Below are 27525 nucleotides of genomic sequence, written 5' to 3'. Positions count from 1 at the left end.
GTCCATTAAGTTGCAACAACATCGTCTGTATCATAAAGTAACAACTTCGTCTGTATCATAAAGTCACAACAACTTTGACTGTATCATATCATAAAGCCATATCAACTTGGTCTGTATTATAAAGTCATTTCAACTTGGTCTGTATCATAAAGTCACAACAACTTTGATTGTATCATATCATAAAACCATATCAACTTGGTCTGTATTATAAAACCATATCAACTTGGTCTGTGTTATGAAGCCATATCAAAAATGCAACTTCGCCTGTACAATAAAGTCATGACAATCCTGACTGTACTATAAAGTCACGAACACTTTGTCAGTAACGAAAAGTCACAACAACTTATTACCAAAAAGTCACACAACAACTTCGTCTGGTCCATTAAGTTGCAACAACATCGTCTGTATCATAAAGTCACAACAACTTCGTCTGTATCATAAAGTCACAACAACTTCGTCTGTATCATAAATTTACACCAACTTCGTCTGTGTCATAAAGTCACAACAACTTCGTCTGTATCAAAAAGTCACAACAACTTCGTCTGGTCCATTAAGTTGCAACAACATCGTCTGTATCATAAAGTCACAACAACTTCGTTTGTATTATAAAGTTACACCAACTTCGTATGAATCATAAAGTCACAACAACTTCGTCGGTATCATAAAGTTACACCAACTTCGTCTGTATCATAAAGTCACAACAACTTCGTCTGTATCATAAAGTTGCAACAACATCGTCTGTATCAAAAAGTCACAACAACTTCGTCTGTATCATAAAGTCACAACAACTTCGTCTGTATTATAAAGTTACACCAACTTCGTCTGTATCATAAAGTCACAACAACTTCGTCTGTATCATAAAGTCATAACAACTTCGTCTGGTCCATTAGGTTGCATCAACTTCGTCTGTATCATAAAGCCACAACAACATCGTCTGAATCATAAAGTCACAACAACTTCGTCTGTATCATTAAGTTACACCAACTTCGTCTGTATCATAAAGTCACAACAACTTCGTCTATATCATAAAGTTGCAACAACATCGTCTGTACCAAAAAGTCACAACAACTTCGTCTGTATCATAAAGTCACAACAACTTCGAATGTACTATCAAGTCACAACAAATTCAACTATACCATAAAGTCTCAACAACTCTGACTGTACTATAAGTCACAACAACTTTGACTGTACTATCAAATCACAACAACTTTGACAGTATCATAAAGTCACAACAACTTTGTCTGTATCAAAAAGCCATACCAACTTCGCCTGTACCATGAAGTCACATCAAGTTTTACTGTACCATTAAGTCAAAATAATCTTGACTGTATAATAAAGTCAAATCAATCTTGACTGTACTATAAAAAAAACAACCGCTTCGACTGCACAAAAAAAAAATTTCGACTGCAACATAAAAAACCAACAATTTCGACTGCACCATTAAAAAAACAACAACTTCGACTGCACCATTAAAAACAACAACTTCGACTGCACAATTAAAAAACAACAACATCGACGGCACCATTTAATAAAAACAACTTCGACTGCACCATTAAAATACAACAACTTCGACTGTACCATAAAAACAACAACTTCGACTGCAACATAAAAAAAATAAAACAACTGCGACTGCACCCTTACAAACAACAACATCGACTGCACCATTAAAAAACAACAACTTCGACTACACCATAAAAAAATAACGACTTCGACTGCAACATAAAAAAAAACAACTTCGACTGCACCATAAAAACAACTACTTCATCTATACATTAAAGCCACACTGCCTTCGTCTGTACCATAAAGCGTCAATAATTTCGTTTGTTTCATAAGTAATAACAACTTCGACTGTACCATAAAAACAACAACTTCGACAGCAACAAAAAAAAACTTCGACAGCAACAAAAAAAACTTCGACAGCAACAAAAAAAAAACTTCGACTGCACCATATAAAACAACATTTTCGACTGAACATAAATAAAAACTTCATCTGTACATTACAGTCACAATGCCATCGTCTCTACCATTAAGCGTCAATTATATCTTTTGAACCATAAGTAATAAAAACTTCGTCTGAACCATAAAAACAACACTTTTGTCTGCAACAAAAAAAAAACAACTTCGACTTCAACATAAAAACAACAACATCGACTGAATCATTAAAAAAAAAACTTCGACTGCACCATAAAAACAACTACTTCATCTATACATTAAAGCCACACTGCCTTCGTCTGTTCCATAAAGCGTCAATAATTTCGTTTGTTTCATAAGAAGTAACAACTTCGACTGCACCATAAAAAAATAACAACTTCGACTGCAACATAAAAACTACAACTTCGGCTGTACCATTAACAAACAACAACTTCGACTGCACCATAAAAAACAACAACTTTGTCTGAACCATAAAGCCTCAATGATTTAGATTGTACCATAAGTAGTAACAACTTCGTCGGTACCATAAAAACAACAACTTCGTCTGTACCATAAAAAACAACAACTTCGACTGCAACATAAAAAAAACTTCGACTCCACCATAAAAACAACTTCATCTGTGCATTAAAGCCACACTGCATTCGTCTGTAACATAAAGCCTCAATAATTTCTTTTGAACCATAAGTAATAACAACTTCGTCTGAACCAAAAAAATAACTTCGACAGAACCATTGGAAAACAACTTCGACTTCACCATAAAAAAACAACTTCGTCTGTACATTAAATCTACACCGACTTCTTCTGTACCATAAAGCCTGAATGATTAAGATTGTACCATAAGTAATAACAACTTCGTCTGTACCATAAAAACAACAACTACGTCTGTGATATAAAAAACAGCAACTTCGACTGCAACATAAAAAAAACAACAACTTCGACTGCACAGTTAACAACATTTTTATCTGAACATTAAAGCCACACTGCCTTCGTCTGTACCATAAAGCCTCAATAATTTCTTTTGTTTAATGACTCATCGAGTAATAACAACTTCGTCAGCAACATAAAAAAACAACAACTTCGACTGAATCATTAAAAAACAACAACTTCGACAGCACCATAAAAACTACAACTTCGGCTTCACCATTAAAAAATAACAACTTCGACTGCACCATAAAAACAACTTCGTCTGTACATAAAAGCCACACCGACTTCTTCTGTACCATAAAGCCTCAATGATTCATTTTTTACCATAAGTAATAACAACTTCGACTGCACCATAAAAAGCAACAACTTCGACTGCACCATAAAAAAACAACAACTTCATCTGTACAGTAAAGCCACACTGCCTTCGTCTGTACCATAAAGCCTCAATAATTTCTTTTGCACTGGCATAAGTAATAACAACTTCGTCTGTACCATAAAGTCACACTAATTTCGTCCATACCATAAAGTCACACTAACATCGTCTATACTATAAAGAAGTGTTGTCAAATCAAACAGTTTTGACTAATCAGCACTAGTTACTCGGATAATCGTTCGACCGATTAACCGGTTTGTCAAAGTCAACCATTATAGGTCAAAGTACAAGCTTCAAAACGGAAATTTGGTTCACACCAATATAGCAAGCTATAAAGAGCACCAAATCTATATAAAAAAACGAGAAACGAAAAACATTTTTGAACCACATCAACAAACGACAAAAAACTGACCATCAGGTTCATGACTTAAGACAAGTACAAGCAAACGAAGTGGGTTTATACATTTTGATATGTACCAACCTTTACCCTTACCTGAAACAATAGTGTAACATCACAACATAAAAGACACAGTGACACTATACGTTTTTAATCTAAAATCTCGCCATTAACACATCAAATACTTAAATAATGGTTTCGAGTATCATAAACAATTCTTGCATACATGATAACATTATTTTCACAGCTAATTATATATATAATATAACTGCATGGTGAATGTTGAACAAATGTCATGAACTGAAAAAAATTTACGTAGGGATAATCCGTTATACGTGTGTTATTCAGGTTTCATACAGGGTATAAAATATGACATTTCCGGCTAAGAGTTTATATTCGTCTAAACCACAAAGCAATACCAACTTCGTCTGTACCATAAAGTCATATCAACTTCGGCTGTACCATAAAGCATCACTAATTACGTCTGTACCACAAAGCAACACTTATTCATCTGTACCATAACACAACACTTATTTCGTCAATACCGTACCATTAAGAAATTCAAGACATACTTTCCACAAATATGCATTAACCATGGTTCTTCGTATTCGTGGCATTAAAATCTTTAAAGGCAAGGAATTGATTTATTCACTTTTATCGGTATTAATAACAAAAATATACACAAATTATTAAATTTTTCTAAAGATGTCATCACCTTGTAGTTTTTGAATCCATTTATATCCCTTTTGTTTCATAAAAGAGAGTATTTCATCTCGATGCTGGTCTGTTTCTATCGTAAACACATCAATATTAATGTCTTCCCATTCAATTGAATTTAATATGTGCATTTCTGCACCTTCTACATCCAGAGAAAAGTAATCGATAGAATTACGCCCTACGGTTCTCATTAGCTGTCGAAACGTAAGACAATCCACTTTAACCGTCTCACTGGCATGAGCCCAGTTTTTGTGTTTACCATAGGTAATTTTATCCCTGACTATACGTTTGCGATGCCTTTCTGTTAGTGTTTCCTTAGCACTAGTAATTCCACCAGCTAACACAAATGACATTGATGGCAGACTTTTACTGACACATGCGTTCACCATATAGCACTTCCGGTCTTTTTTAAACATTATATCATACGTATAAGGATTGGCTTCGACAAGCAAGCCATTCCAATTTCGTATTTTTTCAAAAAATAAAGTATTGGAAAAACTTTCACCATCATAACCTCCAATTTCTAAAAAGAATCCATTTTGTTCTTGATCAAATAACTTGTCAAGAAACTGGTCCTGTCCATATTGTGACCAGCTTATCACATTTTTTCTGACTCCTGTTGGGTGTTCAAGTTTATAACTCCCTTTTCCTTTTATCATAACTTTTGGTTTCAGGGATATTTCTTCGTTTGTGAGGGCTGAATCATTTCTTTGTGCGATATGAATAAAATCAGAGGCATATATCTGTTTGTTTTTTTCGTTCGACGTGTATGTTTCCTTATTTTGAAAATCAATAAAATTGAAGAGGAAAATAATAAAAACAACAAAAAGAACAATTATAACGCAGCTATTCGAACTGGATTTCATCTTCCTTTCATCTGTTTATCAATCTCATATATCCAATAACAAAACTCTACAAAATAAGAAACAGTAAAATAATTAGTCTGTTATTACCCATGTTGTTCAAGAGTAGGCAGTATAATCTCGTTATATCTCGTATTCAATGATAATTTAGGGAAAATGATTATGTGGTTGTATAAATAGGAACGACGCAACTATACCTTTTTATGGCTTTGACGAACTTTGAATAATCGTGGAAGGGATGAAACTATTTTATGGGTGTAAATTCTTATTTCTCCTACATGTTTATACGGTTTACCATGGTTTTGCTTTGGGGAGCTACCATTTGATTTTATAAAAAGGGGGTGGGGTGGGATGAAATTTAGAAAAGAGGCAGGATATAAAGTTTTGATTATAAAAAAGGCAGGATGAGACACTTTGCCAAAAAAAAAGGCAAGATGACAATGTATGTAAAAAAATCAGGATAAACTAATAAAAATAAGGCAGAACGGAAAAGAGTGAAAATAAAAAGGCAGGACAGAGATTACAACTAAAAAAAAATGCAGGACGAAATTTGTATTCCTAGCCCCTCCTAAAATTCAAATGGTAGCTTCTTTAACTGCAACACGCTATCACAAATAGAAACTGGGTGTATCTTGTGACTGGGAGTGGGTAATGTGTTGGCCTGAACCACACACACACAAAATAAACAATACGAATAGTCTGCACCGACTCCGACTCTGGAACTGAGTTAAACTCTTGCAAGAAAAGACAACTCTGGTTTACGCGATGTATAGTTTAATAGTTCATAGATATAGGAAGATGTGGTGTGAGTGCCAATGAGACAACTCTCCATCCAAATAAAAAAAGTTAAAAAAGTAAACCATTATAGGTCAATGTACAGCCTTCAACACGGAGCCTCGGTTCACACCGAACAACAAGCTATGAAGGGCCCCAAAATTACTAGTGTAAAACCATTCAAACGGAAAAAACAAACGACAACTACTGCCAGCATGGAATACAATTGTATACAATAGGAACTGCTCAGTGTAATACTAAATCCAATCTGACGAAATAACTGTTTTTAAACAAACAAAAATATACTTGGATAGACTTTATTGTGGCAAATTCAATTAACGGATTAAAGAAAAACTAGCAAATAGATAATGATTAAATGAATGTACGGAAGGTATTTGAAAGAATGCGTATTAATTTTATAAAGGAGATTTTGTATAAGTTGTATACTATTGCCGTTAACCGGTTTGGCGGTCAATATAAAAGTAAATTGCACGGGTTTTTAGTTATCGATGACTGGGTAGTGACCACATACGCGCACGTCATATATATATATAGGTAGAAGTTTATTCATTTTTTTTGTATACAAAATATTTGTATTCAAGTTTTATATAGAACAGTATTTAAATGTGTTGTATTTATTTTGTAGATTATTTTGTTGCAGAACATATTGTCCAAGATTCTGACATCTTGTGTTTTTGATGGACTTTATTATTTTAGTTTGATGGACTAGACCAGATCAGATATATATTGTATAAGAAATAAAATTTGAGGTGGTCACTGCGCCATTTAGTATCCAAAATTGTGTTCGTTTTGTTGTATTTAGAAAGTAAAAACTAATGTTGAAGTGTAAATAATTGGATGTGCTCAGTTATTTACACATATGTTCAAAATAGATGAAGCATTTTAGCACATAAATACTTTATGTTTGGTTAAACAGTGTGCATTAAAACATAACCATAGAACATACAGACTTATTAATCGAATTAGTAGATACACAAATACCAGGTATAAGATTGAAGTAAATGCCGTGACAAACAAATTGAAACCTGAAATAAGATTAAACAAATTTCCGATCGATCGACTTAAAAATCTTCCATAATGAAAATAACAAAATCCCTGATCGATTTTATAAATCTTTTACAAAATGTCCGAAAAGTCTGAAAATTAAATTTGGTCCATTTTTCCCACTGTGACAACACATTGATGTGTGGGTGTAGACATGATTATCATGAACAACAAATTCAGTTTTTCACCTCATAATTGACAATTTTATATAAATCGCTTTTCTTTAAATTTGAAAGATAATTATCTTTATTCTAACAACAATAACAACAAAAGATATTATACACAACATTACTACGAAAGAATGAAAAAAGTTAACATAGCGGCGACAAATAATCCAGATTGTGATATTTTTATCTAAGAATTGAATGCTTCTTTTTGTAACTTCATTGGAGTGTAAAAGCGTTGACCGAAGTACATTTTGTATGAAGCGCGGAAGCGCTTCATTCTAAACATGTGCGCACGGTCAACGTTTTTACAACCCTATGAAGTTACAAAAAGAAGCATTCAATACTTATAATTACATTTTTTAGCTAGGATTATGAAAACACGAATTTTTCATTTTTTTTTTATTTAATTCTCCTGTGCACTTTATTGTGGGACCTCGTGTTATCATGGATGAGAAGTTTTATTGAGTGATACAATTGCTTACAGAATAACACGTGATGTGTAGTTAGCCAATCAGAATAACGTATTGTAATGAAACATACATCTAATGTAATTATTCAAATTAATTAATAAATAAAATAATGTAAAGACATTGGAGTCTTTTGCATTTAAATGGGAGACTATGACCTCGAACGGCAGTGACCTAGAGTGGTTGATTGTGATTTGCCATTTCACAAAAACTAATGTACTTTTCTTTTGCTGACTTAATGACAAAAATAATAATTAGGGACTGTTCATTTCCTATCATTTGGGGAGGTGAGTTTGTGGAAACAGAGGAGTTTCTGATTTTTTACCTGTCCTCACGTTGAGGAAGGTAAATAAATTCAAGACCCCTTCTGAACACTAAAATATCCCCCCCCCCCCAACAAAAACTCAAGCAAAAGTTTTGAAATTTTTTTATAAATGTCCATAAAAAGTATATAATTATTTTTAACAAAAATACATGCATACAATATCTATTATAATTATATTTTATCATTCAATAAGATGAAGCATCGATGGTGGATGTAGAGCTTAAAGTGAGAAAAGTTCTTAAACTTAATTTGGATATGATAATTATATATAAAAAATAAAATTGCCAATTAGACAGCTACTTGTATCAAATAGGTCACCATACGGCCTTCGTATTTTCATGCCGGTAACGAAGTACTGGCTACCGGGCCACAGGTGCTTGAGGACAGGATCCTGTATGAGCCCCATATAGTCCCTCCCCCCCCCCTTTTTTTTAATCATAAATCTCAGATTTTTCTATCTATATCACTTATTCGTACTTATTTGTACCATATATACTAATATACTATATTTATACTCTTAATATGCATGTTTACTATCAACGTGAATCTCGACTATAGAGCGAAGCGAAAGGTTGCCAACTTCGTTTCAAGAAATTGGGGCAATGGTCAGGAAAAATTGTTTTAAAATCTAATAAAATGTCTCTTACCGGTCTAATCAACGAGTAATTGCTGTTCCCACATAATTATCCTTATCGAATATCAATATCCAGACATAATATATTACTGTTTAAACACTTTTAATTATTTTTTTCGCTGGTGGTGTTGCTGTTTTTTGGTCCATTCAACTTCGATCAACGGAAGTTACAAAACAACGACATCTGTGTGGTCTTCAGCTCAAGAAGGATAACTCCACATGAAAACGCGGGAAATTAGATGAGTTCCGGGGTATATGCTGGATAAGAAAACATAAGAGAATTTCGAATGTAAACATTTCGAAAATCTCTGACTTTTTCTACCCCGGAACTCATCTAATTTCCCGCGTTTTCAAGTGGAGTTACCCTTCTTGAGCTGAAGACCACACAGATGTCGTTGTTTTGTAACTTCCGTTGATCGAAGTTGAATGGACCAAAAAACAGCAACACCGCCAGCGAAAAAACTAATTAAAAGTGTTTAAACAGTAATATATTATGTCTGGATATTGAAATTCGATAAGGATAATTATGTAGGAACAGCAAGTACTCGTTGATTAGACCGGTAAGAGACATTTTATTAGATTTTAAAACAATTTTTCCTGACCATTGCCCCAATTTCTTGAAACGAAGTTGGCAACCTTTCGCTTCGCTCTATAGTCGAGATTCACGTTGATAGTAAACATGCATATTTAGAGTATAAATATGGTATATTAGTATATATATGGTACAAATAAGTACAAATAAGGGATATATATAGAAAAATCTGAGATTTATGATTAAAAAAAAAAGATAAAAAAAAAAGGGGGAGGGACTATTTGGGGCTCATACAGGATCCTGTCCTCAAGCACCTGTGTACCGGGCTGGTAATACTGTAAATTCAGAAATTCTTGTGTGCACTTACTATTGCGATTTTGTCATTTTAGACTAAATGCGATTTTAATTTTTATTATTTTGAGACAAATCCTGTTTAATTCATATGTAAATATTTCAAAATGCGAGTTTAAATCATTGCATTTACAACTTTGTCGCATTTTTCGCAATAATAAAAACCTCGCATTAATTTTTAAATTTACAGTACTCTATCAGTCAAGTTTTCAACAAAAGACAAGCGCTACTTTCACCTTGGTATTTTCGTCAAACTTTTGATTCCGGTGCAACCAGTGAGTCTTTCTAAAACTAAAATATAAGCCTGGTAATTTTGAACAATTGTTCCAACTCATATAGACATAAAAGAGGGGTGAAATATACCAGAGGGGAATTATATCCAATAGGTCACCATACGGCCTTCGTAAGAGTTAAAATTTAGTAGTAAGCAAACATGGGCTACTGTAAAGCCTTCAACAACGAGAAAAAACTCACTGTGTATAGTTACCTGTAAAAGGTCGACATGAAAAAAAGAAAACTAAGTCTCATTTCAATTAACTAAAAAAACAATTACATGTATGGTAGACCTGACCAATGACATCCACTGTACTACAGGCTCCTGGTAAACCTGACCAATGACAAACACTGTACTACAGGCTCCTGGTAGACCTGACCAATGACAACCACTGTACTACAGGCTCCTAACTTAAGAAGACATATACAGAATTTGGCAGGAGAAAACATGTTTGAGAGATCTCAATTCTTCCTCCCTTGGGACGGCAGTATTATAGTACAACACAGTCAAGAACAAACTAACATTTTGCAACTCAAACGATCGGAAAGACAACACAAAGAACCGAATAAAAAAAAAATATTATCGTACCTAAACTGGTTCCCGATCGCAATGTCTCATAAAAAAAATCCTAAATACATTAATATATTAACACTATTTTTTTTCTGAGACAATTGCCTGTGCATATACCAATACACATCGTGACTGTGTATGGCTATCAGCTAACACCTGGAACGTAGTACCGGGTACCAGGATATATAGTACTAAAATAATAGAACGGTTGACTTCAATGCATGTACATTTATGTTATATTGAATATTGTTTTGTCGTGAAATTAGCTATTGTTCTGATTTCCGGAAGACTCTTGACAGAAGAACTATTTCTGTGAGCGATGGGTCTTGAGTTTACATTTCGGGGGAAAATAGCCGCAAACAACGCCTATTAAAGTACTTGGCATTACTGGCTACCAAAGAAGAGGCAGTCCGGAATCGACTGGCACCTTTAAGTTTCGGAAATTCAAACTTTTCAATATAATAAATTAAAACAAAAACAATGCATTCAAAACACTTACAAACAACAATAAAGTATAACTAATAAGTACCGATTATCAGGTTATCTGCATGTTGATATCGTAAAATATCAGCTGCGAGACATAATATGAAGCTTTTTGTCGAGTGAGCGTAGCGAACGAGATCAAAAAGCCTTCATATAATGTCAAGCAGCTGATATTTCACAATATCAATATGCAGATAATCTGATAATCGATTTATTGGGCTATATTTGCGTGTTTCAGAAGTGTTTTCTTTGTTTCACAGCACACAAAAGATGACTTGATAAGTTCGGGTCAAAGTTATTAACGTCGGTTCAAACATTATGACGTCGCTGATATGTCCGGGTCAAAGTTATTAAGGCCGGGTCAACGTATTTGACGTCACAAAGACATGATACGGAATAATATTAAGAGCTGAACAGAGTGGTATAGACAGTGGGACAACCGATAATTGCAATTATTTACCTCATCAAAAGACAGTAATTGTATATTATTTACCTCGGAAAACTATAAATATTTTGATAAAACGGCATCTATGAAAACTTTTAATTGTCTTTAATCTAATTAGTTTTAATAATATTAAAATCATGACCTACCTTTAAGTTTCAAAATTCAAATTTTGACGTCTCAAAGTAGAAGTTTTACTTGGTTATCAATCGTTTACTTGATAGAATGTCAATATCACTTTCTTTGTCAGCTTACAATAAGAAATAACCAAATATTGTTATAGTGGCCGAAATAGGGCCAATCAATGACATATATATACATAATTGACAATGGTCATAATACATAATGTTTGATAGACCGGAGTAAATGTTTGCAGTAACCAATGGTTACAAATAGCGTAAAACTATAACGTTTACCTTTTTCATTTATAAACATAAAATTCAATAAATAATTAAAATAATTAAAATGTCATCTTTGTCCCCGAGACCTTTGTCCAATATTTCTGTCAAGTGTCGGTCACAATATAATTTTCATTTAAAGCTAAATAGATAAAACAATATTTCAAAGAAAGTGTGCAATTTTATGTTAACAATATCAATTTTAATAATGGATTTATAAATTCTAATATTTACATTTTTTGTAACACGATTAATGTACGTAAATAATCAAAATACATGTACACGTTTAAACCTCAAAACAAGCAAGCAATCGAGAAAATTGCGATGCAAATAAAAAATCATACTATTATTTTTTGTTATTGATTTAAAGCAACAAAAAAACAGGAACTTTTTTTTATAAAAATATTTTTTCTTTTGTCTGTCTTTTATTTCAGTTTTGAGACTTTTTATTTGTTGTTTTTATTTTAATTCTTTTTAGATTAATTGATGCTTATGGTGTTTGAAAAGAAGATGTGTTTTATATAGATAATTTTAGTGTAAATAATATATACATTCAAAATATTTTTATTGTTCACCTATCAAATGCACATTTAAACAAAGGGATTGGACAAAGGGCAGTACCTATACAAATCCTTTCTCATACAAGATCTGAGACTACTAAAACATGTGTTATAGTACTATTGTGACCAGGGGAAAAGCAGCTTCGTTTATTATTTTGGACTTTAATATAAAATTCTTAATTTTGATATTTTAGACTTTAATTCCAAGTAACAGCTCATGCCAGTGCAGTGCATGCATATAGTGTTATGCCTGTTTTATTTTACTTTTATTTTCTGTGTGACTATTTGATTTGTGCAATCTTATTATTAACTTGTGCTATGTTTTAAGTGTACTATATATGCTTTTAACTTATATATGTCATATGGTATCTTACGATGCATTATATGTTTAAAATTGTGTTCTTTTCATGACTTTTGTATGTGTGTATCGTATTGTGTGTGTGTGTGTGTATTGTATTTTGTTATTAAGTCGATTTGAAAAGCTCACTAGAGCTTGTGTTATCATGAAGTTTATTGAATATCGACTCTAAATAAAACTTTGAATCTTGAATCTTGAATGATTGCCAATGAGACAACTGTCCACAAGATACCAAAATGACACAGACATTAACAACTATATAATTGTCTGATAAATTCATAGATCATACGTTGTTGCAGTGAGTCAGGGGAGGCAATCCCCCCACTTCTTGAAATATTGCAACGTAAAGGGGTCTTCGTGTGATAACTGATTTTCCTTCATAATCGGTATCATGACGTTATACCCAGCCGTTTACGTTACAGGGGCGGATCCAGCCATTTTAAAAAGGGGGTTGGTTCTTAACCCAGGACAAAAAAGGGGGAGTCCAACAGAATGTCAATACATTTTCGAACTTCCCCTTTTAGGATAAAACGATGTGATTAAAAATATCCATAAAAAGTAAACCAATTCAAGGAAGAGTTTGGCTTTAGTGTTATCCAATTGAATAAAATGATACATACTACAATTTTAGAGGTGTCCGTTTAATTAAAATTAAGAGTTGTACACTAGTCGGCTTAAACTAAAATATTTTTCAATCAATCAAGTTCGTGACGTCCCACCTTCCGAGACAAAATCAATATACCAACTCAAGACTGGTTCCAACTAGAACCTGATTCCATGACTAGGGAACAAAGTCGGTCCAGTAAAAAAAAAAACATCGCATAAATTCCATTCCCGTTTAATTTTCGGTCCAACCAGAGCAATGCATGAAACACATTTTTCAATATCATTGACCGGTTCAAGACCTTAAATAAACCATGCATTAATACAAAATTCTATTTCAGAGTAAGGCAAGAACAATTCCGAAAATTACGACCGTTCCTCTAAAATATCCCTCTGATTAACCATCTTCTAAATATCGCTATCAAATTGAACCCCTCTCTTTAAAAACCCGAAATCATAAAATATCTAGCTAGTGTACAATTCCCTTTATTTATTTTGGAACGGAAACGTAAATCAAATTTTAGAAATGTTTGAATCTAAAACCGAAAATAAATATCAAATGTAAAGAAATAAATATTCAAGTCAACAAACATCGGAATACAAAACAAAATGAAATTTAAAGTACAACTTACCAGTATGAAAGTTTTCCCCAACCTAAAGAAACATTATCCAGACGAGGTTTTATTAAATAATTATATCTAAGTCTGACATTGAGTCTCAAGCACGAGAAAATCGATCCCCGCAAAAAATTGACCGGACAACTATAGTTAATAGGTCAATGAAAGAAAAATATAAATTGTTTTGTATATGAGGCTGAGAAACTGGGGAAGGGCGAGGTTCTACCTAGCCCTTCCCCAGTTTTGCGCCGAGTACAAAAAAGTTTATATTTTTATGACATTGATCTAAGATTGTTTTTATACTGCAACTTAAATAAATAAATTGATAGCTATTTAAATTGTAACACACAGTTCTAACTTATTTTCATCCCTTAATGAACCCCTGACTGTGGAAAAAGTGTTCCATGATGAAATTGACATTGCACAAAATAATGCCGAAGTTCCGTTTGGAAAACGATAATTCCATGTACAAGATGTATTTTCAATAATTAAATGACCAACAAAAGTCATCTGAAAGGATGTCAATTTGTATATTCTTCCTAAAAATACACAAGCAAAAATAATTTAACAATTCTATATAATGAAGAACAGCAATAACAGAAGCACCTGACATCAACCCCAATTTTTGGTTGGGTTCGTGTTGCTTAGTCTTTAGTTTTCTATGTTATGTCTTCTGTGCTATCATTTGTCTGTTTGCCTTTTTTGTTTGTTTTATCCATGGCGATAAATGAGTTTGACTGTCCCTCTGGTATCTCTCGCCCCTCTTTTACTGTATACTTTATGAAACTGTTCAGGAAGGAGTTGCAGTTAATGATAAAATAGTACCGTGTTCACACTATAAATCAACCCGAATTAATAACCCAAGTTCATGATTGATAAAAAATCACCCGGTTTGGGACTTTCCCTCTCAACAAAGATAGAAATGTATAAGCGCCAAAATTGTAACCCGCATCTGTCCATTACACATATTTACTTTTTTTTCAACACAGATGTATTATTCAAAAATCTGAAATTTTTTACCGCCCTCCTAGCCGTTTTGGAGGAGTTCGTTTATCATCAACCACTTTCCGTGCTTAAACAATTAACGTCACTTTATCCCAAAATTGTACCCATTTTTCGCCCCAAAAAAGCGACGGAAATGATATAGATTTCGTCGTTTGTCATTATGCAGGTTTTCGACATAGATTGATACTCTTATATCCCTCTTGCTGAGTTTATGCCCCTAATGCAGTCTATGCTTACGTAGAATACGATTGTCTTACAGTAAATGATAACAGGAATTTGTATTACTTGTTTCTAATAGGTAACTTACAAACAAGGAAATCAACTTTACATTGGCGGATCCAGGGGGTCCTGGGAGACCGCCCGCCACCCCCTTTTTTGTGAGGAAAATTTGGTTAATTATATAGGGGATCATTGGAGCGGCTCCCCTTTTAGGTCAGTCAGCCCCCCCCCCCCCCCCTCTCCTTTACAAAATCCGTTAAGTAATTATTATGTTAGGTAAACTAACCTCCTTTATGCGTAGACTAGTCCGACATATAATCAATCTGCCTGTCTGTAGGACTAGGCTACTTCGAGAGGAGGGTACTAGTAGTACATCTTGCCTAATAATGACTTCACGGTTCAGATAGCAAGCAAGCTAACCAAAGATATTACCTTTACCTACATACTATATGCAATCGGCTGTAAACTAAAATAAATGGTAAATATTGCCATCAAAGACCAAGAACTCTTAAGAAGGAGTCGATTAATGATTTTAATAATGTTACCGTATGTGTAGATGTCAACTTACTAGTCATGTTTGCTTGAAAAAACAATCTTTCTATTGAACATTATATGTTTTTCCCCATCAATTATATTAATCTTTGTAAATTTATGAAAAATACATTTTGAGATACTGTTTTGTTCTCATTCATAAACCTTCGTAATTCCTTTATAAACATAGCATACACATCTAAAAATTTCAGTTTCTGCTCGGATACATAGTACGACTTGTAAATACAAAAACCTATAATTGTCAAGAAATAATTAAAACCGTTATACACTTGATTTGATATTTTGTATCCAAATACTATATGTTTTGCTAATATCTTGTTTTGAAAATTCATTTTGCTAGAAGATAATGAACTTTCTCCCAAAAATCTTTCAAAAATGAACATGTAATAAAGAAATGTAAATAATCTTCTTCTTTTGTTTTACAAAAATTGCATTTATCGTTCTCAGATATTTTCCACTTTAATAGTAGCTGCTTTGTAGGAATAATATATTGAAGCAGTTTCCATCTGAAAATTTTTAACTTATTTTCCTTTAAAATTTTAAATATAAAATCGTATACAAATGACATCTGTGGTATGTATTCTAATTTTAAATATCTTGTCCAAATGTTGATACCGATTTTAATTTAACCTTACATATATTGATTATACTCTTAACGGAGTTTTCTTTTTTTTAAACTTGCATCCATTCTTTTGGGATGCAGGATTTTAACATCATTTTTAACATTATTGGAAAAGTTTCTCCCTGTCCTTAAAGTTCTCCCTCTTTATTATTACAATTTTCAAGATAAATTGCAAAATGGAAAAAACAAAATGGTAATATTCGTCATTTGAGGGCTATAAATCTTATAAGACATCGTCTGTACGTATTAATCTTAATACATTGTGTATAGCCATTAGGTTGATCTCAATAATCTGGACAATTTTGTCTAGTCATATCTTCTCTGCATATAGCCTATTTCTAGATTATAGACTAAACTTGCATTTTACCCCTTTGTTCTATTTTTAGCCATGTCGACCATGATGAATGGCAGGCATGTTCGTCGAACCATAGATATAATAATGGGTATTACATCTATGATTGGACACATTTTTAAACTAAAGACCCTGTAATGGCAAAAATTACTCTCATCAAACAAACTTAATGTTTTGTAGACCTCTACTTTTTTTTTTCAAAATGTAAGAAACTGTTACTAATGAACGCAATCTGTACTAATAATACTTTTCGTTTAACACTTCTATCAAATTTCGCAGTTCAGTCCTAATACCTATATCATGATGTGGTCAAATATCAATTAAAATGATCTTATCAATATACTACTTTGTTTTTAGCCTTAACATCTACGTTTTTTTTTTTCAGTCTAGAATTAAATGTCAGTCCGTCATGACCATTTAATTTATATTTAGTATATTATCCGATTAAAAGGAAATGTCACACGAAAACAATATCAGGTAAAACCATGCTTAGGGAGCTACCATTTGATTTTTATGGGGGGGGGGGGGGGGGGCTAGGATGAAATTTGAAAAAAATAGGCAGGACAGGAGTTTTGAGTAAAAAAAAAAGGCAGGATGAGACACTTACAAAAAAAAAAGTCAGGACGACAATTTAGGTAAAAAAAAGTCTGGATAAACTAAAAAAAAAGGCAGGACCGAACAGAGTGAAAAATAAAAAGGCAGGACAGAGATTACAGCTAAAAAAAAAATGCAGGACAACATTTTTCATCCTAGCCCCCCCCCCCATAAAAATCAAATGGTAGCTCCCTTACTTAACAAAGATATATAACTGTAAAACATGACCAAGTGCAAGTCCTATTTATCATCATTTGATTTTTGATATTACTATTTTATTTTATCAACAATATTCGTAGACATATCAACTAAAACTGATAATTTCTGAAATATGAATGAAAATTGGTCGGTTGTATTATTAGATTGAACTACTAAACAAATGTTATAAAGCTATTAATTTGATTTTAAATAAAAATTTAGATTTCAATAAAACAGAATTACAGTGGCTGATCCAGAAATTCTCGTAAAGTAGGGGGGCACTGACTGCCTAAGAGGAGACTCGCTCCAGTTATGCTTCAGTGATTTCCTATATAAACAACAAACAATTTCACACAAAAGGGAGTGAGGTCTCCTTAAAAACCCTTTAAATCCGCGTCTGAATTATATATAACTTGTATCGGTTATTTAAAATAAAAGAGAACAGAACTTATTCTTTTAAGTAACATACATTATATGCAAGGAAAACTAATTGTTATTTGCTATTATGCATTTATGTGTGTATGCCCACCTAATTATCCAAAACAAAATCATATTGTTTGAGTTGCAGCTGATATTTCACAATAGAACCCCATCCCAAAAAAAAAGATAAACATACATGTATATCTTTAATATAATCCAAATAGAACCATTCATTTCTATATTCCCCCTATTAAAAACAATTTATTGACATGCACTTACTTACCCTTCCGGAGCACCTGCGATCGGCCCAGTTTTTGATGGGGTTCGTGTTGCTCAGTTTTATATGTTGTTTCTTGTGTACTATTTTTGTCTGTTTGTCTTTTTCATTTTTATCCATGGCGTTGTCAGTTTATTTTCGTTTTATGAGTTTGACTGTTCTTCTTGTATCTTTCGCCCCAATTTTGTCAATTTTATGACCAGAAATACATGTATCATTGTATGCCAACCTGCAATAATTGATCAATAATCTAACTATATCATTCAATGTAAAAATAATTTGACAAAATGACAAAACATACTGCTTAAAACACGTGATAATGAAAACATTAAGTATAGAAGGACAGTATTCCACTCATTTAGAACCACAATAAATGGGTAACAACCTTTAAATATCAGTCCGTATTGACCAATGGACTAGGAAGGAATAACATCTGGCACAACGATTCCACATTATATAGATATAGGAAGATGTGGTATCAGTGTCAATGAGACAACTCTCCGTCCAAGTAACAATTTATAAAAGTAAACCATTAAAAGTCAAGGTACGGCCTTCAACACAGAGGTTTGGCTAACACCAAACAGCAAGCTATAAAGTGCCCCAAAAATTACTAGTATAAAACCATTCAAACGGGAAAACAAACGGTCTAATCTATATAAAAACGAGAAACACTTATGAACCACATAAACAGACGACAACCACTGAACATCACACCCCTAGAATCCAGCAATTTGTGTTTTTCTTCTTCCGAAAATCAAAATCAAAGAAAAAAGCTAGTACAATATAGTTCATGAACAACAGATTCTTTTTAAACCAGTCTCTCATGATTTTGCCATTTGATTAGGGCGAATTTTCCTCGGAGTTCAGTATTTTTATAATTTTACTTTTCATGCATCATGAATAAGAAATTGAAATGAGGTTACAGAACATGCAAACATTCTGGCATAATCTTTTCTTGAGAAACGAGACCCTGGTGAGAACAATATAACGTTCAAATAGTGGATTGGTAAAAAGAATTGAGAGTCGACTTCATCATCATAACTGGTATGAAATATTAAAGGCTGAACTTGACATTTTTGGTACGAGGTCATGTCATTTGTGGTTTATCACACTCTGCTTAAGCATTGGTGTTTATGGCAATTTCTATCCAAACTATGGCTTCTGTTACCTGTACGTTATATTTTGCCATACAGACGACGGACGAAGGAGTGATGGGAAAAAATCAATTGTCCCCTTTGGGTAAGGTGAGTTAAAAAAGCAATAATTAAGCACATGATATCAAATAAATGTGATGACGGTAGTAAGTTACAAAGTAAATTGCAGTACTTTTATCTAATATAATATATACAATTATTTGACAAAATCCTTTTAAAACAAACATAAATTTAGTGTATTTACCGAATTAACACATCTAAATAAAATAACCCAACCGGCACTCAACGTCATTTGTCATAATGTTGTTTCAACGTTGTTTGTATGTATGTTAAATGACAACGTCGAAGTTAGGTTGTAAAAAGTTTGTGGTTTCAACATTTAATTTTCACGTTGATGTAAGGTTGAAGTTAATATATTGTTTCAGCGTTTAATTTAGGTTCACATGTCCCTGAAGGGAATAAAACGCACTGTCAAACTTTAATTTAGTGTAAACCTCTTCATGTTTTGATCAAAATAAAAATTCGAATTTGTACATCTAATTAAAACAACCCCCTAAATCCGCCTCTGGTTTCTACATTTAATTTTCATGTTGATGCTTGGTTGAAGTAAATTTATAGTTTCAACGTTTAATTTAGGTTCACATGTCGATGGAAGAAATGAAAGGCACACTTTATTTAATAAACAAAATTAAATTTAGTGTAAATCTCTTTCTGTCTTGATCAAAATATAAAATAAGTAACCGAATTTATACGTCTAATTAAGACAACCTACTCGGTACTCGTCATTTTACGGTGTCTTTCGCCCTTTATGCATCTTGAATTGTAAAAAAATAGAATTCAAGATCCGAATTTTAATCAAGTTAGTAAAATTTGATGCAGAAATTCATATATAACTAAATGTGAATTTACATTTACAAGAACAATTTTTTTTAATTTATAACTTATTAATATAAATATAGTTAAAAGTGTAGATTATTTTTTGCTTGATTTATAATGTTTAAAAAAAAAATGGCATTTTAAGGGGAGGTAACTCTGAAATAGTCCAAGTAAGGAAACAAAAGGTATGTAAAACTATTTTTGTATTTCATTGTTCGGTTGAAGTTAATATATAGTTTCAACGTTTGATCTTGGTTGGCATGTCGATGGAGAAATTAATACGCACACTGTTAAATCTTACACAGACACGTTACAAACTATTCTTTTGACATAAAAGTAGACAATAATATATTATTATCCAATTTTATTAAAATTTGCTACTTATTTAGGTGTTATTATTAGTAAATGTTTTAACAAAAGGTAAGATTAGCTTAATTAAGGTCAAGGATCAGTAAATGAACTAGTCCATAGATTTTTTTAAAATTTAGAACTCAATTAGATATTGAAAATATACATCAGAAAATGTAAAAAAAAGTATATGTCACCGACTTCGTTTTCAAGAAAAATCCATTTTTAAAATGGTCCGAGAGGGTACTAAATTACATTGAATATATAGGGTAAATATATATTTTTCTTCTACAATTTTCGGTTTCCGGTATAAATCACGTGAACCGCTCCATAGAATTTTTTTTTAAATTAATATTTTCTTCCTCTTTGTCTTACGAATTAGATGATATTAAAAAAAAATATGGTCACCGACTTCGTTTTCCCTGTAGAAGCGACGCAAATCCAACATTTTGGCAAAAAAAAACCATCAAAATTCGTGACGTCGTAATTTTTATTACATAACGTCAAGTTATCATGCTAATAATTTCCAACGTTCTTCGTGTTGATTATGCACGATGATTATGTGTTTCGTATTGATATATTCTTTTTATCATAAGAGTTTGGATAATTATCATTAATTTATAATTAGTATTACCAATATTCTTTTTTCTTTATATTTTAGCACCCCATTATCCACTTTTTTTTCTGTTTTGCATTTTATTCTGCAATTTTTGCCCATTATTCTGTATTCCGTAAACCCCAATCAGACCCTCTTTTAAACAGAAATTATTCGTTGTAAAAAATATGATACATGTACGTTTATTATCAAAATACATATCTAAAACAATTACTAATTCAGACAAAAATACATTGTAAGTACATGAACGCAAAAATGGTAAAAACTTAAAAATAGAAATCATCAGGGTTATTGTCTACAAGTTGACGCAATAAAAGATGTAATTGAAGCTATATTTTTATTCCCCCCCTCAACTACCCCTGTACGTCTGTCCGCCCGTCGTTCCGTCTGTCCGCCCGTCCTTCCGTCCGTCCGTCCCCTTTTATAGTTATTCCGCAAAACATCTACAGTTTGAATCCTAGAATGTTTTCACTTTGCTGTCTGTTTGCATGTGGTCAGGGTTTTGATCTTATTTAATATTTGCTCTAATGAGAGATAGTTGAATTTTGTCATTTTTTGGGTAACCAATTCATAAATCTCTTAGACTATCTTGTAAGTTATCTGTTTACACTTTTTCTCCGTTCCGATATATGATTTGGCCACTTTTGAAAAAAAACAAAAAACGATTTCTTTAGCAGCGGAACATGTAATAGCTTGTGTTTTGGTACTATATCACGACAGAACGTGTTCTGCTTTAGAACATCGCATATTTAAACAAACATTATATCAATGATTCAATGATTATTTATACATCTGCAAGTTAACAAGTAAAACACACAGACAAACTGACATCTTTGTTAATATCTTTTTTGTTCTGTATAAAATTTATTGTATACAAGTCTACAAAAACGTTTTAAAAAGTTTACTAAATGGTTATTGTTTCATAAGTGTACATATGTATGCTCGAAGTATATATAGAACAGTACATGATACACAACATGCGACAAATAAGGGGGGGGGGGGGGGGGTAGTAATAACAGGAAACTAAATAAAAACTATGGCTTTGATGGATGTAAACTTCAATAAAACTGGAAGTTACATAAGGGGAACAGGAAAATAAGAATATATTGCATCACATACAACAACCTTTAAATTGACCAGTGATTTTTTTATTCATTACTGACCAGCAACACCGAGATAATCCAACGATTTTTTAAGGGTCCATATGAAGTGTGGACCTAAATGTTCTTTATCTTTAAATATAACGCTTATTCTGTAAAATCTTCAATTAACGATTTTGTAAAAATTCGTCTATTACATGATTTCTTAATTCTGTACATGGTCTACACTATTATATCAAATAATTAATTTATTTTCCGTTGTTATTCTTTATAATTATGCAAACTTTTTTGTTCAATTTTGACATTCGCCAGTAATCTGGTCAAAGGGACGTAATTCGTACAAAACGTCGCAATATATTTCGCGGAATCCGCTAGACGGCGTTCATTTACTGTTACTTGACCTTAAACGTGGACAATTTGTGAGCTGCATACACAGCTGAAGCAGGTGTATAATTTTTAATCCCCCTTTAATCTAGTGATAGTCTTATGACGTTATCTGATACTGATTAATATATGACCGTGTCAATATAACCCCATAACCCACTTAGCAGCTAGCAACAACCGCATATACAGACACAGCAGACTGAACAACATCTTGAACAAAGTATTTGGGATCATTTTCAGTAAAGACAAAAATTATCTAAATGTAAGTTAATAGTTTATGTATTATGCGTTGCTATAATTTGTCCAAATTAATATATTCTCATATCTATTTGAATAACCTATAAATTCGGATTTTATAATCAGCTTGTATATAGTTTATTAAGTTTTTACCACTGACTTTTGATTTGCATTTTATGGTATATACCACCATTGTTTTTCCACAGTTGTTCTTTTGTACAGAATTTATCTTCAAATTGAAAAATACCTTGCATGAGAAAAGTGTTATCCTGTCCAGTACTCCAGACAAAATTTCATATACATTTCATTTCATATACGATATTACTGGAAGGTAAGCAATCAAATGCTTACTCCTTTTTTCTGTTTACAAGCTTTAGTTATCATGTAGGATCATGTAGCCTCAAGTTTCCAAAATATTTTATAGAAACACCAAATAAAAAAAGAATGATGCATTGAAACAACTAAGATATTTTTTTTTAATTAGAAATGTTTTTGCAGTGAAAGGCAGTGTTAACTTCCTAACACTGTCAAATTCAAAGGAATATTTTTTCTACCTTTTTTCGTTTGAATCCGGAAGTGACATATTATGATTTGGTGGTATTACACTTAATGTCAAATGCAAATCCATCTAGGCAATTTTGTAGTTTAGTTTATTGCTGTCATAGTAAAGATTTAACGAATATGCAAAACAAAAGAAAAAATATTTAGTTCAGTTATAATTCAGGTAGATACCTATAAATTAAATCCTTACATTTGATAGCAATAAAACCAAACTACATAATAACTGTGCATTTTGTATGATCAAATATAATTATCATTGAGATAGCTTTTACGTTTTGTCAAAGTCCGCAGTGATTAAAAAAAAGCTATACACATTTAGTGCAAACTGAAAATTGTATCCTTTTTTGCTTATTACTTTATTTCTTAAATTTGATAACAAATTAACAAAATTACAAGTCCACCTTGCATTCTGGGCGCATTCGACAATCCTCGGTAGAATCTTCGACTCTCTTAGATGAGGGTACGGAAGCGCTCGAGTTGTGACGAAGGACAGTCAATAACAGTCTAGATTGAAAGTCAGGATTCAGTGGAGACTAAATACAGACAATCGCCTTTAAATATTTCTATAACGTTTCATATCAACTTAGATTTTCATGAAACTATACAGCTATCTCAATTATCTGATCTTACAGATTGCCAGGTTATTTAAGTAGTTCGATGGCTTGCCTTCAAATTAAAGGATTTGATTGGTAGGTAAACAAAAGCTCGAATTTTCAGGTCTACCTAAATTCTGATGGTGACTTTTGAAATTTCTTTATATTTTAAATAAACTATGATTTTCATTAAAGTCTATAGCTATTGCAATTAAAAAAGCTAGAATTTTTAGGTCAGACTACAATGGGATGTGTTAAAGAAAATTTTAGTCTCTGATGCATGATTTTTTATTATCAATTCTTTTTGGCTTTTAACTAGCTTTCAGTAACTGGAATTACTCTCAAACCGTACTTTCTTTTTTTATTTGACCTGATGATACAATTTGTAATGCTTTTTGTTATTTAATGTTTTGTTATTTAGTGTTTTATGTCGTCTTTCTTTGCATACAAGCATTAATAAATGTTTGGTATATATATACATTTTCATTTCTGTTCTCGTTCTATGACTAACAAAAGTTAGTAAAAATTATTTACAACACAATTATTTTCATTTACCTGTGTACATTATTCGGCCTTTTGGTTCAAGGCTATGATGTTTTTTTTTTTAAATTGTTTAACATCTAACCCCCTTATTTTATGGATTTTATATTAACACTGTGTCATGAATCAAATTTATTCGTTTAGTGTATGTTCACTTGTGTTAGTGTGTCTTTTAATTGAGTTCAGCAATTTCAATTGACATTTGTCTTTCTATGTTGTGATGTTAAACTGTTATTTCAGATATGGGCGTACGTTTGAATCTGCTGCATTTGATTGCACCTGTCCTAAGCCAGGAATTTGATGTTCAGTAGTTATCGTTTGTTGATGTGGTTTATAAGCGTTTCTAGGTTCTAATTTTTAATATAGATAAGGCCATTAGTTTTTACCATTTGAATGCTTTACACTAGTCATTTTGGGGCCCTTCATAGTTTGCTGTTCGGTGTGAGCCTAGGCTCCGTTTTGAAGACCGTACTTTACCTATTATGGTTTACTTTTACGAATTGTGACTTGGATGGAGAGTTGTCATATTTACACTCATACCACATCTTCTGATATTAAAAATTTATATATAACCTTTTTACATCAGCTTATATTTTCATACAATATTACAGTTATCCCGAATATATATTGATCTTACAAAATGACAGGTTATTTGGTAGTTTACTGTGAATTTAATTATTCTATTAGACGTGTTAGGAAAGTCGATACTACTGTTGGTGCTCGTGTTGGATGGAAGATAAATACAATAAGATTTGGGGGGTCATCTCCACAATTATAAATACTCTATTTTTTATTACCTGTATGGCAACTGAAATACGTTATTTATAGTGTGCAATACATGACCGATCGGGCATTGTTAAGAACCAAAATTAATTTTCAAATGTGATAATTAAAATAAATTACGTGGTACATTTGTAAATTAAGGATACACATGAAAAAGAGGGGATGTTTTTGTTTTATTCTCAGAATCAACAAAATTCCTTCAAAAAAAAATTTGATAAGGGTTTTGACCCGCTTGATCTCTCAATGGAAGAAAACTACTAGTATCGTTTTGCTTCATTCTGGTACGATTTAAAAAAAATAATAAAAAAAAAATTTGGGATTTTGTTGTTCACTTGCCTAATAACTTTTAGCATTGTATGATTGGGTAGCATTTGCATTGTTTAATGTCTCCCGAAAAGTCCACCAAACAATTCAACTGTTTGTTTTAGTTCGTTCCTTTGCTGTTCCCATAAGGTCACAAACGACTCTGACTGTCTCTAGACGTCTTATTGCGTCAAATAATTCCAACTGTGACCTTGACCTTTGTCTTCAAAAATTAATAGGATTCTAGATTTTCATAAGGACTAAAAACGAATCAAGTACGGTCAAATTCCTAGAACGTTGTTAAATATAGAGTGTCAACAAGTGTGTTACGGACGAAAAGGCGGACCGAGGGTAAAGAAACCCTCGAATTTTGTAGGCGAGAGAATAAACTTGAACCCATTGGAATCGGAAATGCAGACAGATGTTATTTTACACGAAGACAATGGGGTTCAAATCGTCAAATGTCAACTAAAGCAAAGTTTGTTTGTATCGTTCTTTAAATGTCGTTTAAACTTTTTGTTTCTAAAATCAGAATTATCAGAAAAGCTTATAACGATCTTTCCAAAGACGTATGCTTATGATATAGAATCGTGGACACCTTTTTATAGTCTTATAACAGATGAGAAGTGTGTGTGTGTGTGTGTGGGGGGGGGGGGGGGGTATTTATTTTTGTGTTTATTTGTTTTGTGTTGTACTTATTTTTATTTGTTGTATACTACCAGTGTGCGCATTCAAAATCTAACTTCAATTACTGAATAAGAGGCTGATGGTGTGTGACCGGTTCATACATAATATTGCGGGGTTAAATATGTTCGTAAGAGCTCTTGACGAAACCCTTTTCTAACATCGGACAGTCGTGTAATTGTAACAGTAATTCATAAGTACATACTATGCAAATCGATTGAAAATGGCATGACTCATTATATCGGCAGGAATCGTTAAAAGAAATAACATAAAGACAATAGACACAAAGTACCAATATCAAAGTACTTGCAGTTACTGAAAGTAAAAGTATTAATAAAATAACAAAGGCTTACAAGATGTTAAAACAAGATAAATTATTCACAAAACTAATATTAATTTGTCTATATTAAAAATGTATTTATTGAATCTTTTCTGGTTCTTAAACAAATAATTTGATCTTTTCCTTCGTACTCTAATAAATACAATTGTTACAGATTTGTCTCAGCGGTATCAAACACGCCCAAACAGGTAACAAAAGAGTTCAGTTTTTATACTCATTGAGAAGGTCCCCAATCATATTGTATATTTCTTCCGACCAACACGAGCGCCAGCAGTAGTATCGACTTTCCTAATACGTCTATTAGAGGTTTCCAGATTTGCTACGTATCAGGTACGGTTGGTACGTAACACAACCGTTGGTGTTGTTTGGGAGGTTTCATTTAATGCATGAGATTATTGTATGTATCATGATGAAAATAAAGAAACAAAATTGCATATCAGTGATAAAAACCTTAATCTTTTATTTTATAACGATTTCTCTGCTTCTAGAAAACCTTGCACGTGATTTTATACGATAAAATTTATTTTGTGCACAAGAGAATGAATCAAACAGTCCTTACTGGAACTGAGTTGCCTCGACCTTTATATTCTAAAAATAGATTTGCGTTTTTGTATGGCTATGTTTTTGTTTTCTGTATATATTGAGAAAACTTTTTAGGATTAGAATAAAAAATGTTTTCTAATACTCAAATATAAATTGGAATAGTTAGAAATTACTTATTAATAATATCTTACTTGTACCTTACTGGTGTCGTTAATGACTAGATAGACGGATCCAGGAGGAGGGGCTTGCCCCCCCCCCCCCCTTTTCGTGGCAAACATTTGGTTGATTATATAGGGAATCACTGAATGCATGCATGGAGCGCCCCCTTTTATGAAAAGTTCTAGATGCGTCACTAAACTAGTACACGTGCTTATGTTGATTTCTCATTAAAATATTTT

At 32.4% G+C, this 27525-nt stretch overlaps 2 protein-coding genes across 3 annotated transcripts in view; both read right to left on the bottom strand.

The window, feature by feature from the left end:
• LOC139498312 (uncharacterized) overlaps positions 1-13951 on the bottom strand; it is a 35381-nt gene extending 21430 nt beyond the window's left edge. Inside the window, exons 1-2 of one of the 2 annotated variants that reach the window (XM_071286682.1) lie at positions 13842-13938; positions 3762-5255 (exon numbers count right to left, since the gene is read on the bottom strand). In XM_071286682.1, coding sequence (XP_071142783.1) covers positions 4316-5209 — 894 coding nt within the window. In that variant the 5' untranslated portion in view covers positions 5210-5255; positions 13842-13938 and the 3' untranslated portion in view covers positions 3762-4315. Of the gene's footprint in view, positions 1-3761; positions 5256-13841 lie in introns of those variants that run through there. The other variant, XR_011657881.1, reaches the window with a different exon arrangement.
• Positions 1-27525, bottom strand: part of LOC139498343 (trafficking protein particle complex subunit 9-like) — a 302312-nt gene that overhangs the window by 154331 nt on the left and 120456 nt on the right. The gene's annotated exons all lie outside the window — the stretch shown is intronic.

This window comes from Mytilus edulis, chromosome 12 (assembly GCF_963676685.1).
Source record: "Mytilus edulis chromosome 12, xbMytEdul2.2, whole genome shotgun sequence".
Lineage (NCBI taxonomy): Eukaryota > Metazoa > Mollusca > Bivalvia > Mytilida > Mytilidae > Mytilus > Mytilus edulis.
The sequence above is the reverse complement of the archived record's forward strand: the minus strand, read 5'-3'. Positions and strand labels throughout refer to the sequence as shown.